The sequence below is a fragment of the Brassica napus genome, chromosome A3 (genome assembly GCF_020379485.1).
Source record: "Brassica napus cultivar Da-Ae chromosome A3, Da-Ae, whole genome shotgun sequence".
Lineage (NCBI taxonomy): Eukaryota > Viridiplantae > Streptophyta > Magnoliopsida > Brassicales > Brassicaceae > Brassica > Brassica napus.
The window spans coordinates 1,514,442-1,528,740 of NC_063436.1; the positions used below are offsets into that span (position 1 = coordinate 1,514,442).

General features: G+C 37.8%; 4 protein-coding genes across 5 annotated transcripts; 1 reads left to right on the forward strand and 3 right to left on the reverse strand.

Moving 5' to 3' along the window:
- Positions 1–1,296: 1,296 nt before the first annotated feature.
- LOC111214757 (katanin p80 WD40 repeat-containing subunit B1 homolog KTN80.3-like) lies at positions 1,297–6,719 on the forward strand. The gene is made up of 18 exons (XM_048769096.1): positions 1,297–1,831; positions 2,096–2,226; positions 2,522–2,639; positions 2,725–2,951; positions 3,123–3,225; positions 3,323–3,393; positions 3,465–3,539; positions 3,641–3,784; positions 3,863–4,199; positions 4,301–4,810; positions 5,031–5,093; positions 5,185–5,309; positions 5,388–5,522; positions 5,642–5,716; positions 5,796–5,908; positions 5,994–6,110; positions 6,187–6,255; positions 6,333–6,719. The coding sequence occupies exons 1-18, from the start codon at positions 1,804–1,806 to the stop codon at positions 6,397–6,399; spliced, it is 2,508 nt and encodes an 835-aa protein (XP_048625053.1). The 5' UTR covers positions 1,297–1,803; the 3' UTR covers positions 6,400–6,719.
- On the reverse strand, positions 6,624–8,332 carry LOC125593100. Its single transcript, XM_048769108.1, has 8 exons — positions 7,981–8,332; positions 7,798–7,885; positions 7,593–7,678; positions 7,417–7,495; positions 7,269–7,328; positions 7,069–7,190; positions 6,915–6,986; positions 6,624–6,826 (listed from the first exon to the last, which is right to left on the reverse strand). The coding sequence occupies exons 1-8, from the start codon at positions 8,265–8,267 to the stop codon at positions 6,724–6,726; spliced, it is 897 nt and encodes a 298-aa protein (XP_048625065.1). The 5' UTR covers positions 8,268–8,332; the 3' UTR covers positions 6,624–6,723.
- Positions 8,333–9,002: 670 nt separating this feature from the next.
- Positions 9,003–12,508, reverse strand: LOC106380534 (lipoyl synthase, chloroplastic). 2 transcript variants are annotated; one of them, XM_048769104.1, is made up of 7 exons: positions 12,027–12,505; positions 11,687–11,850; positions 11,341–11,431; positions 11,006–11,163; positions 10,725–10,896; positions 10,519–10,629; positions 9,003–9,640 (listed from the first exon to the last, which is right to left on the reverse strand). In XM_048769104.1, exons 1-7 carry the CDS (start codon positions 12,429–12,431, stop codon positions 9,125–9,127), a joined length of 1,617 nt encoding a protein of 538 aa, XP_048625061.1. In that variant the 5' UTR covers positions 12,432–12,505; the 3' UTR covers positions 9,003–9,124. The 2 variants fall into 2 exon arrangements, with proteins under 2 accessions (XP_048625061.1, XP_048625057.1); XM_048769100.1 differs by lacking the exon at positions 9,003–9,640 and adding an exon at positions 10,143–10,401 and having other exon boundaries at positions 12,027–12,508.
- An 874-nt stretch (positions 12,509–13,382) lies between these two features.
- On the reverse strand, positions 13,383–14,145 carry LOC125574996. The gene is made up of 2 exons (XM_048769114.1): positions 14,043–14,145; positions 13,383–13,895 (listed from the first exon to the last, which is right to left on the reverse strand). The coding sequence occupies exon 2, from the start codon at positions 13,892–13,894 to the stop codon at positions 13,499–13,501; it is 396 nt and encodes a 131-aa protein (XP_048625071.1). The 5' UTR covers position 13,895; positions 14,043–14,145; the 3' UTR covers positions 13,383–13,498.
- Positions 14,146–14,299: the final 154 nt, after the last annotated feature.

A 14,299-nucleotide genomic window follows, 5' to 3' on the forward strand; every position in this document is an offset into this window, starting at 1 on the left:
CATGAAACCAAACTAAACCAATCATCGCTTTCTTCTCTAAACGACAATCACCAACTAATAATTGCGCTGAGCACCGACAAGAATTTCAAATGCAATTAACTACTACTGTAGTAGTAGTATTATTTTATTTTTAAATGTCAACCGAATCTAAACAAACACAAACATTAACTTATTAATATTCCCGAAACTACAATACTCATTTTGATACAAAGTATAACTTTAAGATAAGTGTACTATGGCATCTCAAAAAAGGAAATTATTATACTGTAATAATCAGGGGTGGGCGTTCGGGTACCCGTTCGGGTTCGGGTCGGGTATTTCGGATTTTTGGGTATTTCGGTATAGAGGTCTAGAACCCGTTCGGGTATTTCTGTACTTCGGATCGGGTTCGGGTATTTTTAGTTTGAATTCGGTTATTTCGGATCAGGTTTGGATATTTAGATTTTGAAAAAAAATATTAAAATTTTCATTTCTCAAGTTTATTGTATTTAAAAATATAACTTTTAGTTAACTAATTTTTTATTTTTAATAGATTGAATGGTTAATAGATTTGGACATAACATTTTAAAACTAAAAAAGCACTAATTTAGTTATTTTTTTTTTTAATTTTGGATATAACTTTTTGTTAATTTTTGAAATAAAAACTTGACATGCATTTTAAGTGAGTAGCAAATCATTTTTTCCGGAATTATATGTATATCATATGAACTTAAATTATGTGTAGTATCAATATAAATATTTTATATAAAATGAGAGATATAAACTAGAAACATAAGGTTAATTATACATATGTTCGGTTATCTTCGGATATCCATTCGGGTTCGGGTATTATCCGTTCGGGTTCGGGTATCCAATCTCTCCTTATTCAATACCCGTTCGGGTATTTTGCTACTTCGGTTCGGATTTCGGTTCGGTTTTTTCGGATCGGGTTCGGGTGCCACTTCGGATATCGGGTAAAGTGCCCACCCCTAGTAATAATGTTTTATGTTATGAAGGTATATTTTGAATTCAAGTAAGAGATAAAGTACTACTATTGGCCTATTGTCAGTTTGTCACAAATAACTTAGATTTGTCCTTTTACCAAAAGAAAACAAACTTAGATTTGTCCAATAAATTTTAGCTTCTGGTTCTCGAGACCTAAATAGATTTGCATCAAAATGAGTAAATTTTAGTTTTTAGATTGGCCTATGTAAATGATAATAAACCTAAATACTAAATTTTATCAAAAATTTAGGAACTAAGTTTTAATTTTTTTTTTAATATCATAACTAATTTAAGCCAAAATATTTAACTGGAACTAGTAGATTGGATTACAATTATGATTTATTTTACTAAAAAGTAAATTAAAAACTATGAACCGTATGTGATATTCTGGCGGTTAACAGTTCTAGTAAATCGATTCTGTAATTTTTAATTTTTTTTTTTGTGAAAATCTAAAATGATTAGGAATTTGAATAAGAGAAAATAAATAAAAAAGCAGCTTCCTTTCTCTCTGTTGTCTCATTCACACATCTCTCTTCTTCTTCTTCTCTCTCACTTCGCCATCAGAAAGAAAGATAAACACTTTGAAAATACAACTCATCCTAACAACTCCTTTTATTTAGCAAAATTTTAAATCTTTTTCGTAAAGCGAACAGCGACGTTTACTGCACGATACTCTTCTTCTTCTTCTTCTTCAAACCTGCATTCTCCTCCAATCAATTCCAGATTTCGATTTAGCCGTCGAGAAAGCTGAGATCTTTAAGGTGATTCGAAGCTCATGCATTTGTGAATGTTCGTCGTTGTAAAGGTTTCGTATCCGCCATGACCACCAAGCGCGCTTACAAGCTCCGTATCCTTGTTTATGTTTCTTTAATTACTCAAATTTAGAAGCTTCTTTGTGTTGTGAATCATTTGATTAACTAAAGTGCCGTGCTTGGATCTGCTGCTGGTTCACGAGATCTGTACGCACTTCTTAGCTTTTATCTGTGATTTAAATTATGATTTTTCATCGTTAGCTGCGTGACTGAACTTAAATGACTATTAAAGTTCCTTTCTTTTGCCACGTGTCTCATCATGTGAGAGTATTGCTTAGCCTTGACTTTGTGTGATAAAGAGGAGTTTGTGGCACATTCGGCTGCTGTGAACTGTCTTAAGATTGGGAGGAAGTCATCTAGGAAGTTAGTAACAGGTGGGGAAGATCACAAGGTCAATCTTTGGGCTATTGGTAAGCCCAATGCCATTCTGGTCAGTTCTTTCTCACTTCTTCCTCCACTGCTTTTATTGTGGAGTGCTTCTCGGTTGATTATGATTTTATGAGTTACTGTTAGGACACAATGAGACGTGTGTTAAGACATAATGTAGTAGAGCAGTTTGTAAGATTGCTAAGTGTTTGCTTGTGGATGTTTATGCTTTTAGTAAGGAATGTCTCTCGGTTGATTATGATATCTGAGTTTGTGTTAGGACAAAATGTGACATAGTGTAGTAAAGCAGTTTGGGAGATTTTCTGTCTGAGTGTCTACTTGTGGATGTTTGTGATCAGAGCTTGCAAGGGCACACGAGCGGGGTTGATTCAGTAACATTTGATGCTTCAGAAGGATTAGTAGCAGCAGGAGCTGCTAGTGGTACGATCAAGCTTTGGGATCTCGAGGAGGCAAAGAGTAAGTTTTAGTAGTTTCTGTTGGTTAGCTACACCGGGCTCTTATACAATACTGAATACACTGTTTTGGATGCATCTGTGAGTAGTTGTCAGGACTCTCACTGGTCACAGGTCGAATTGCATATCAGTAAACTTTCACCCGTTTGGGGAGTTTTTCGCTTCTGGGTCTCGAGACACGAATCTTAAGATATGGGATATAAGGAAGAAGGGCTGCATCCATACTTACAAGGGCCACACTCGAGGTGTCAATGTACTCAGATTCACCCCAGATGGTCGTTGGGTTGTATCTGGAGGAGAAGACAATGTTGTCAAGGTTTGTAGCTGCTTTACTTTCTTAATATGTATCTTATCTTTAGTATTATACCTTTGTTTTATAATCACAGTATTGCTTACTGTATATTTAAGCTATCTTGAAAACCAAATTATCTGCAACTTTTGCCTTCTCTCTTAACGGTGGATCTGATATATGGATTGCCTTCTTAAGGTCTGGGATTTGACAGCTGGAAAACTGTTGCATGAGTTCAAGAGCCATGAAGGGCAAATTCAGAGTTTAGATTTTCACCCCCATGAGTTTCTGCTGGCAACAGGTCTGTATCACCATTTCTAGGGAAAATTTGTAACACTGTTCTCAGATTTTCTAGTGCCAAATATTTATCACCATGTTATGACCGCCTGTGGTAATAGGTTCAGCTGATAAGACTGTAAAATTCTGGGACCTTGAAACATTCGAGCTTATTGGTTCTGGTGGAACTGAGGTAGCATGTCTTGTCTTTACTACTGGTATTCAATCTTTCATTCAACTTTTCTAATAATCTCCTTTTCTTAGACTACTGGGGTTCGTTGCTTGACCTTTAATCCAGATGGAAAGAGTGTGCTTTGTGGATTGCATGAAAGTCTCAAGGTAATTTCTTCAGGATTAACCACTTAATTTTACTTCTTTACATTTTTAATGTACATTTTTGCTGTCCTTTTCTTTACTAACCTCCTCCATGCAAATTGTAGATTTTCTCATGGGAGCCAATAAGGTGTCACGATGGAGTCGATGTTGGCTGGTCAAACTTATCAGATATGAACGTTCACGAGGGAAAGCTTCTAGGTTGCTCATATAATCAAAACTGTGTAGGCGTGTGGGTTGTAGACCTCTCGGTATATCTCTGTTTCTCCCTGCATGATTTGTTATAGTTTTATTTATTTATCTCTAACCCCTCTTAATGACATTCTCAGCGTACTGAGCCTATGAGTGGAGGCGCCACTCAGTCAAATTTTCATCAAGAGAGAATATCGAGCTCAGGCAGGGATCAACCAGTTCTGAATGATAACAGCTCAAAGGTTATGCTAAGAAATGGTTCCCAGAAAGTGAATCCTTCATCGAAAGAAACAAAGTCTCATGGAAGATTATCAGTTCCTCAGAACCTGGATCCTTCCCCAAAGGAAACAAAGTCTACTGGAAGGTCATCAGTATCTCAAAGTTCAGATCCTTTAATAAAGGAACCAAAGCCTCTTGGAAGGCTGTCAGTTACTCATAGCTCAGACGCAGTTAAAGAGTCATTAACCTCGTCATGTATGTTTTACTTTCTTCTTTTTTTTCTGTCTCCTCTTATAGCCCATTGCTGCTTATTAAATGAAATCACATTTTCTTGGTTTGTCTGCTGTTTGCTGAAGCCACAGGAAGTACATCAGGCTCTCCTCGTAGGGTCACATCAACGAGTTCTCCAAAAGTATCTTCTGGTGTCTCTACGGTTGTCTCTACTGCTGCATCCTCAACGAGGAATAACTTCAAGGCAAATCTTCCAATAGTCAAGAAAGGGGATTTTTCCCCTGTAATTGTCCCCAGAACGGACCCAGTGATTGAGCAGGCAGTTGAATCCAGAGCAGAACTTGACATTATTGGAAGAACTATGCCATATTCGTTGCAGTCCAAGGCGGCTGATTCTAGAAGGCTGTCGAGCATCAGAAACGAGCCGGATCTACCAACTGATTCGCCTCTTGAAAGGTCTCACTCTCATCCTACAGAACCAAGCAAGTTACAAGACGGAGATGCATTTACTAGTGAAGAAAGTGGCACATGGGATACAGCTGAGAGAAAAAGTAAAGACAACAGATACAGAGGATTTGGAAGGTTTAATTCAAGATCTTTGCTGAGATCACCTCCAAGAAATCACGACGAAAACTGTATGTTTCAGCTCCTTTCCAGTCTTCGTTTCCTTGAGAGCAGTTATGAATTGCATTTGATATGTTTCTTTCTTGGCATCTTAAATGTGGAGAACCGTCTTTATGTATACGTGTTGTTTTTAGTACAACATGTTTAGTTTGTCCTTCTAAATTATAGACAGCAGTGTTGAGTTTTCTGGATGCTGTTCTTAGTTCTAAGCTAACGAACTCTTTATTTCAGCTGCTGACTTGAATAGCTTTAGTGGAAATAGAGATCAAAGTCCTCTTGAAAGTCGAAGAGGAGGTAACTATTTGGAGACATCCTTTTATTTTTTATTTTCCTTTTTCATCTACGTATCAGTAGATTCTCATTAGCTATGCCTTTGACATACTAGGAAGACTGCATTCCCTCGCTCAATATAGGGAAAGAAGAGGAAGAGTTTTCAACTCGGAGGGTGGTCATGTTTCGAGTTCTTCTGGTGGGAATATGACTACATCAAACATTCGCCCTTCCAATATGGTAATTGCTAGTTCCCAACATCTCATCTAATCATGTTGCTGCTCGTGTTCCTACAAAGATAATGATCCTTTCATACAGCTCAATCAGAGAGGAAACCATGTGCCAGTTGATGAAGGAATCACTTCTGATAGTGAAGAAGATAAAGCTGCAGAGGTGATGGGACAGCACGATCAATTTGTCAGCTCTATGCAGTCTCGTTTGGCTAAGTTACAGGTAATATTAGGAAAGCACAAATTATGTTAAAGCTTTTGGTTCTGTCCTAAGTAACATGCAAGCTGTAACATTTTCCATAAACGTTGTTTATCCTCTAAAGAATTTCACCATATCTGCAGGTTGTCCGAAGATATTGGGAAAGAAACGATGTTAAAAACTCGATAAGTTCAATGGAGAAGATGGCTGATAATGCTGTAAGCAACTTCTGTTTGTTCCCTATCTAATTCATGTATATAAGTACCAGTATAACTCTCATTTAATCATATTGTACAGGTCGTTGCGGATGTATTGGTTATAATCACTGAGAGAGCTGAGATATTGACACTGGATACTTGTACCTCTCTTCTTCCCCTTATGTCAGCTCTTTTAGGGAGTAACATGGATAGGTAAGCAATTCACTCTGAAGAAAACAATAACATGGTCAATGTACTTTTTTGTTTCTAAATGCTGTTTCATGTCTTTACGCTGTAGACATTTGAGTGTCTGCCTAGACTTGCTGCTTAAACTGGTAAGAATGTATGGGTCACAAATTTACTCGTCGCTGTCAGCTCCATCATCTGTTGGTGTAGATATCGAGGCTGAGCAAAGGTTTGTCTCTATCTTCTGTCATTTTCGATAGCATTTTACTCTCTTTTGCAACTGCAACATGTTTCTTGCTATCCAGGATGGAGCGGTACAGTCGTTGCTTTGTTGAACTCGAAAAAATCAAGGCTTGCCTTCCCTCTTTAGAAAGGTGAGTTTTCTTACAATGGTTGCTTCTCTCTTCAAGTCTTATGTCTTATAAACATGCATCTCTTTGTGTCTATGCAGAAGAGGAGGATTAGTGGCAAAGACTATCCATGAACTCAATTTAATATTCCAAGAAGTTTCATCATGATGCTCCCTACGGTTTGAATGTGGATTTGGTTGAAGTGTTCCAGTGTGGTGTTTATAACAAAAACATAAGCTAATTCTACCAAGCTAACCAAAAGAGTCTACGGAAGACTTAACTAACGCTCGAGTTTTACGTGTGGCTGTGCATTGCGGAAGCAGAATCTCTGCAATGCTGTCTTGGTTTCAAGCCAACTTTGTGTGTAAAGAAAAGCCATTTCGGCTGTTGTGTATTGATCTAGCTTAATCATTTCATTATTTAATTATTATGTTTTCTAGAGCACAAAAGAAAAAGCCTATATATTAAACAAAACTGTTTTCAGAAGATCCATCAAATCTTGAAGTACTTGTAACCAAAATCAGGATTTGTCATCCCCTCTTCCCAGTCTCCCATTCGTTTACCACCAAATACTACTTGCTGAATGCCCAAGTACCTGTAGTTTCATATTACAAAAAATTACAGTTGTCAGCAACAGAGAAGGCATCAACAAAGACCCAAAGAAGCTTTCTTGAGTTACTTACTCTGAACTCATAACTGTCAAACTGTTGAGAAGCACATCCAGGGCGAAGATATCAGAAGTACCAAGATCAACCCTGCAAGTAAAATTCATACTAAGTACACAGGTTGTAAGGAGATTGTCTGCACAAGAACAAAAATGTGGGAAAAGTTGATTACCAGACACGACCCCAGTTGTCCTGAAATTCAACGTCGCTGATGTCATGGAAGGATGAAGGCATCACTTTGAAGCCCTTCTCTGCGTCGTAGAGAGGATCATATTCCATAGATGAGTTTGCTAGCTGCAAGCATAAGGTTTATATCATTAAGAGGGAAGCGTGATACATGAGGAGAAGAAACAGAGAAGATGATGAACAGACCTGTAGGTTAGATGTATTGAAAGCGCCCAATCGCCCCATAACATACCATGCCTGTATAACCTGTTAGCAAAGTCAAGTTTCATTATGGTCTAAAGGAAGAAGCATTGAGTCATCAGAGTAAGAAGAAGATCAACTTCTTAAGTCTTACACTTCCAATAAGATCAACATCTCGATCTGAAGGTGAACCATAGAGCTCAAACCATATGAAGGAGTCAACAGGATTGAAACTGCAGATATCAATACAAGAATATTAGTCCCAAGTAGCCTTATGTTGTGAAATGCAGACAACAAAGGGAAGAAATGGAAAAAAGAGAAGATTCTCACTCTCTGAAGCTAACTTTGAAAGAGAGCACAGAGCCAGTCTTCTGCTTCTGGAAATCTTTTCCCTTCTTCCTTACCCTTTCTTCTACCTGAACAAAATAGTAAACAACTCATGTCCAACTTAACAATCAATAATAAACAAACACATAAATATCTGAACATGTATTCCAAATCTTCATTAACAAAGACACTATAAAGGAGAGCAAACCTTCTTTCTCATGAGCTCAGGGTTGCCTATGCTATCACCAAGAACAGCTCGAAGCTCTTCGTCATCTTTACAAGCATTCTCAAGTACCCTGTTTCCATACAAATTTCACCCAAAGGTTCAAACTTTCTCGCCACATAAGCAAAAAGACAAACACTTTGGAGTGAAGGAGGAAGGAACAAGTACTTGGCCCAAGATGGGTAATCGTGGAGACGATCGTAGTCGCGTTTTCTCTTCTCCTCTCTAACTTTGAGTAATCTCCTTCCTCTCGCCGTAGTTCCCGACCCTTTCTTCGCTTCCGACATCCCGCCGTCATTTTTACCGGCGACGTTGTCGGAATTAGCAGAGACAGCCAACAGAGAGGGAAGATTACGCTTGTGGAGAGAAAATGGTTGTCTCTGAGACACAAGGAAGGGAGAGAAAACAAGATTCAGACAGGGAAGGGAGAGGGATAAGATATTACTTTTGTACATTTCTGTTTCCTTCGATTCTATTCTGTGTTTCTGTAAACAACAAAGCTCAAAGTTGAGTATAAAGTCTCCTGCCATTTTCACATTCGCACTGAAGCTCATAATTGTCGGACTGGTTCAAACCGGTTAAGCGAACTTATCCAATCAAAATCGTATCAAACTGTTTGGTTGTTTATATGGATAGTAAACCGAACCATAGCCCAGCTGAAAGAAAGCTAAGTTGGAAAAATAAGACTGCTGATTTTCGAATTCTGTAGTCATGACTACAACAAAGGAGCCATCCACAACGACATTTAAAACTGCTTAACATTCACATTCATGCCTCTTGAAAAGAATAAGCCTTGCTACAAAGAACTAAACATCAACTGCTCTTCATTGCACAGTTCCTGCCATTCCTTTCCGTTTCAGCTTATGGAGTTTGTCCTAAACTAGAACAACGAATTGCAGCATAAGGGTCATATAAATGTCAGCATAAGAGTCATCAACACAGGACCCTATATGCTACTTCTACTTCACACTCCCAATGAATGATATATTTCCAAGTAAGATATACTCTATTCCAAAGATTTTGACTTGAAGCAAACCCCCCCATCAAATGCAAACTCAGCTTGAACTTTACCCTTTTGATTCAAAATCAAGATACAGCTTTTAGCTTCTCCAACAAAAGAGGAACGTACGTACCCTACACTATTATCTCAATGTGCCAAATCAAATCAGGAACAAGAAGGACTCAAGAACTGGTGAAATGTTATGTATATAATATGCTAAATGTATACACAAAAGTACATACAAACCCCATTCACAACAAAGTTTGTTCTCTTTTAGCATCAAGATGAAAGCTTTCCCCTTTTCCGATACAATCACGGCCCATCATCAATCAACTCGAACTCGTCCTCCTTGAGATGCGCGAAGAACTTAACAGGACCACGACCTTCGATCTCTTTCACGAACTGCACCTTAAACGGCAGGTTAGCCGAGATCCTCTTCCCTTTCCACAAAACGACGTAGTCTTTGATCGAACCTTCCATTCCCATCAGCTCCACCTCCGGAACTCGAACCACGTGGTACACCTTCAACGGCGCCGTAACCCTAATTCTAGCCCCGATCTTCTCCTTCGCCTTCTCGTCTTCCTCCGTCTCCAACGACGTGAGATCAGCGTCCGATTTCACGGAAACATCGCAGCGAATCTTCTTCGATCTTGGATTCTTCCGCGAGATTGAGAAGGCGCATTTGCTTCGACCGTAAGAAGAAGATAATGAAGAAGAAGAAGAAGAAGCTTTGCGTCCATTAACAGAAGCAGAAAAGAGACAGTCTTGCGATGCCGGAGAACGAACGGCGGCGATAATCGCCGGCGACAGCGCGAAACCGCTAGTCATCTCCGCAGGAGAGAGTATCTGACGAAGGAAAGTGAGAGTCTTTCAGTTCTGTTAATTATTAGATTTTTAAATGTATAAAGTCTCATTATATTTGGATAAAAAAGGAAGGTGACACGTGTCACTATTTGAGACTTAAAAACACTCTCAAGGATTCAAGGGATGAGGAACTTGTGGCCTGGAGAGGGTATGCTATAGAAAGTGATTGAGAAATTAAAAAGAAAAGTGAAAAACGAGAGAATAAAATAGTAAATATATTTTGTTTTGTTTAACTTGGAGTAAATTTGTTTGTGTATTTTTACTTTTCTCAGGAAGAAAATGATTTCTACTTAATTGGAAAATTTTCAAAGTAAATAAGAGAAAATAAGAGTAACTGATTTTTCTCCTTTATTTTTTACTCTGAAAGTGACATACTTTCACAGCCATAGTAAATAGAGAAATTCCCTAGTGGTTATTTAAAATAAGAAGGGCTATTTAAAAAGGGCTAGTAAATATCTTCAGAAAATAAAATAAAAACAAAATTAATTATATATATATATATATCCACAGTGGTTATTGTATGTGTAAATCACCAAAATAAATGAAGTGAACAAGAAGACATAAAAAAGATGAAGTAGGGAAGGCTTTGTGTTGTTGAGTCTCAGCTTTCATGTTTTGGCATTTAGATAGTAAGCCAATTGTTGATACTAAGACAAAGATTTAGCATGGCTTTCTTTCACCATTGTCTTGACAAAAAGTTCTCCTGCTCTGTATGAAGATCTCACCTGCAAAACATAAACAAAAATATCCAAATCACATTCATGGTTCTTAGCAAATTTGTAGATCAAAATATATTTTGTAAGAGATTGAATAGTAAGAGCTTAGTTTGTGTGGCTTTTTACCAGTGGACCACTTGCAACATAGCGAAATCCAATTGATTCTCCGTATGTTTTCCAGAAATCAAACTTCTCAGGTGTCACATACTCTTTCACAGTCAGATGCAATGGAGTTGGCTGAATTGTGGAATCAAAACAAATAGGAATTTGGTATCTCTCTCTGTTTGAAACAGGAATCCTACAAATGATGTCTGAAGTGTTAAGTATTTTACCTGTAGATACTGACCAAGTGTTAGAATGTCAACATCTATAGCTCTCAAATCAGCCATTGTTTGCTTTATCTCTTCGTCTGTTTCTCCAAGACCAAGCATTATGGAGGTCTTTGTGATCATTCCAGGTTTGCTGATCTTTGCGTGTTTCAACACCGACATGCTCTGCTCATATCTGCCATTCTCCACATTTAGTACAATGAGAGAGATGCATAAAAAACTATGTACTGTCTCTCATTTTTACCAAATGCGGAAGTAACTGATTGTGTAACAAGTATACTCACCCAGCCCTAGGATCCCTCACAAGTCGCTGGAGCCTCTTCACAGTCTCGACGTTGTGAGCAAAAACATCTAATCCTGAGTGTACAAGAGAGTCCACAGCCTCCAAGTCTCCACGGAAATCAGATGTTAAGCACTCTATCATTATATCCGGCTTAAGTCTCTACAGAGATTAGAACAAAAATTCACTTTTGAAACTCTTGAATATTTTCATTACATAGACACTCTTTAAACCATAATTCTAGAAATAGACAAAACAGTACTTTTAAGAGATCATGGAACATAACTCTCAACCTATAACTACTTACTTAGTATTAAATGCATAAACAATTAGACTAACCTTCATGGCTTGAACAGTCTGTGCAAAATGTCCACTTCCACCATCAGGTAGATCGTCACGGTCTACGCTGGTAATGACTATGTAGTCTACACTGCAAACAAAGAAAAGGCCAAGAGAGCATATCATATATTACACTAATTCACTAAGACATATAAGACTTCAATAACCTAACTTTCCCATCATTGTATGCAAAAAAAATGACTATTGAAACTGCAATAACACTGTTTCCTAGTTTTCACCTCTCCTCTATCCAATTAAAGATACAGCTCTTCCCAATATCACAAAATAAGCTAAAAGATGATATAAACATATCAATCAAATTGAGAATCAAATAAAAGACACTCACCCCCAACTGGTTATAGCCTTGGCAGTGTTCTCTGGTTCCAATGGATCAGGAGGAGGAGGATTTCTACTGGTTTTAACTGCACAAAACCTACACCCACGGGTACAAGTATCACCAAGAACCATGATGGTTGCAGTTGCTATACCATCACCACCTCCATTCCAACACTACACATCAAAAGCTACTTTAACAATCTTAACAAAAAAGAAACACTTTAAAGTCTTAACCTTTTTCTTCTTTCTAACACCAAAACCACAAACTCTAGACCAATGATTATATGATTAGAAGCTACGTTACTAATCAATCAACTCTATAAACCAAAACACACTTGAAAACTACAAACCTCGCCTATATTAGGACACTGAGCTTCCTCACAAACAGTGTTGAGCTTAAGACGAGTCAACGACTCCTTCACCTCCTGAAACCTCTCTCCCTGCGGTGCCTTTTGCCTCAGCCAAGCAGGCTTCTTCACATTCGGATCTCTCCCTGTGAAAGGACCCATCTTTGGCACTCCTCCTGGGTAAAGCTCGCTCTTTTTCACTTCAGACTCCATCAGATTCTTCTTCAGGGAGGAACCTTCCATCTCCGACGACAAGGACAACGCATTGGTCCGCATCGAGGACGAGGACGAGACATCCCCGGATTCGCATCGGATTCTGAAACCTAAGTTGATAGTGGAACGACGATGCTTGTTGGTAGAGATCGAAACTGAGAAAGTGGGTTTCGTGATGGAGCAATGATGAATCATTTTGTCTTGAGAGATTTTTTTGGTTGTGTGGGCAAAAATGGTGAAGATTTGAACAGTGTGTACAGAAGAGACTCTGGTTTGGTTAGCTACTTTGTTATATCCGCCAACTACCAATTACAGCGCCAAAATAAAAAAAAAACAATTAAAAATATTAAATGTTTACAAAAATAATTAAAACAATAATATAACTTTTTAACACTAGTTTATTACTCCCTCTGTTTTACGTAGATAGTTTTAGATAAATGCACAAATATTAAGAAAGTTATTAATTTTTCAAAAATAGCATTTGATATATAAATTAGGTGTAGTTAAACCAATCATAAATAAGTAGATATTATTTGATTGGTTACACTATACCCAATAAAACTAAAAATTCATAAAATTATGAAACTTACTTATATTTTAAAAACAAACAAATTTTACTTAAACTACTTACCATAAAAAAAACAGAGGGAGTAGAATGTTAGCATATGTACTTGGAGGTAAACAAACTGTGATGAATGAACAAATGCTTTGATATTTCTGTCTTTTAGAGTTTTAGGTTATGATCAGCCTGCGGATTTTGTGATTATTGGTACTAATGGCGTGGATAACGATGCTAGTATGATACTACTAGTATCTATCATTCTTTTGAGTGAGCTCAAGTAGACCAACACAAAAGACAGAATATTTTGCTTGTGTGTTGAGTTTTTTTTTAAAACTGCGTTCCAAGTCTTCATTTGGAAGCTTTCAGTTTCTTGTACTAAGCAGCCAATCTTCTGTTTAATTTTGTAATTGGCAGCTCAAGAGATACAATTGTACTCACCCTCAGATTATTTACTAAGAAGGTAAATGTTTCTGAAACTCATCAGCCTACAAAGATTAGCTTCTTGTTTAACAAATGAGCTTTTGGTAAATAACATTGGTGCGCTCTCTTTATTTGGCCTTTCCAGCTTTACAATACTAAAGAGATAGTCTAAGAAAACAATTCAATTGATTTCCACCAGTGATACATCTTCATATATAAGCAAGTGAAGAAGATCAATGACATCATTTCACCATAAGTACTAAGAACTTGCAACAGAAAACTACAAAGCTCTACACTTCCCCTGTAGCCACTTCAACCGTTTCTCATACTTCAAAGAGATGAAAATCTCCCGTGAACTCGGGTTCTCAAACAGATCCAAAGCAACAAAGTAGGTTTGCTGATCAACACCTTGCAAGTCATCAAGCGCTCTGATGCATTTGCTGATCGAGAATCTGTCTCCGTTGTTAGCCAAAGCCGCCGCTCTCATTTTGGAAGCTGCTGCGATTTCAAGCATGGCTTCGACTATGGCATCGCCACATGCCTTGCGGCTTCTCTTGCGAGTTGGTCCAGAGGCAGCAGAAGAAGGTGTTGCTGGAGGGATACGCTTGTTGTGTCCATCAGTGATGTTTACTTCGTCTCCAGAGCCATAAGAAGGTTCATCATCATCACCAGACATTCTTCAACATGCAAACAACACATTAAAAGAAACAAACTTTCACGCAACTAATAATCTCAATCAATTATAGAACCTTAGCTAAAGCATCTCAATTTGAACAAGAAGCTGAGGGTTTGCGATAATTAGGGGTTTAGAGATCAAAACAAACCTTCGAAAACGACATTTAAGACAGAACTTACATTTAAAAACGAAGACAGTACGAGGAAGATCGAAGAAGCTTTGCTTGTGTTCGGTCGGAAGAAATAGAGAGAGAGAAGAAAAGAAAGAGAATGATTTGGTCGTCCCTCAGTTTTGTTTTCTTTTCATTACTCTCTCAACTCTTTCAACTATTTATGTTTTTGACGTCAAATTTTATGCAAAATCAAATAAACCCTGATTTTTTTTTCTAGAAAGCTTTTTAATTTG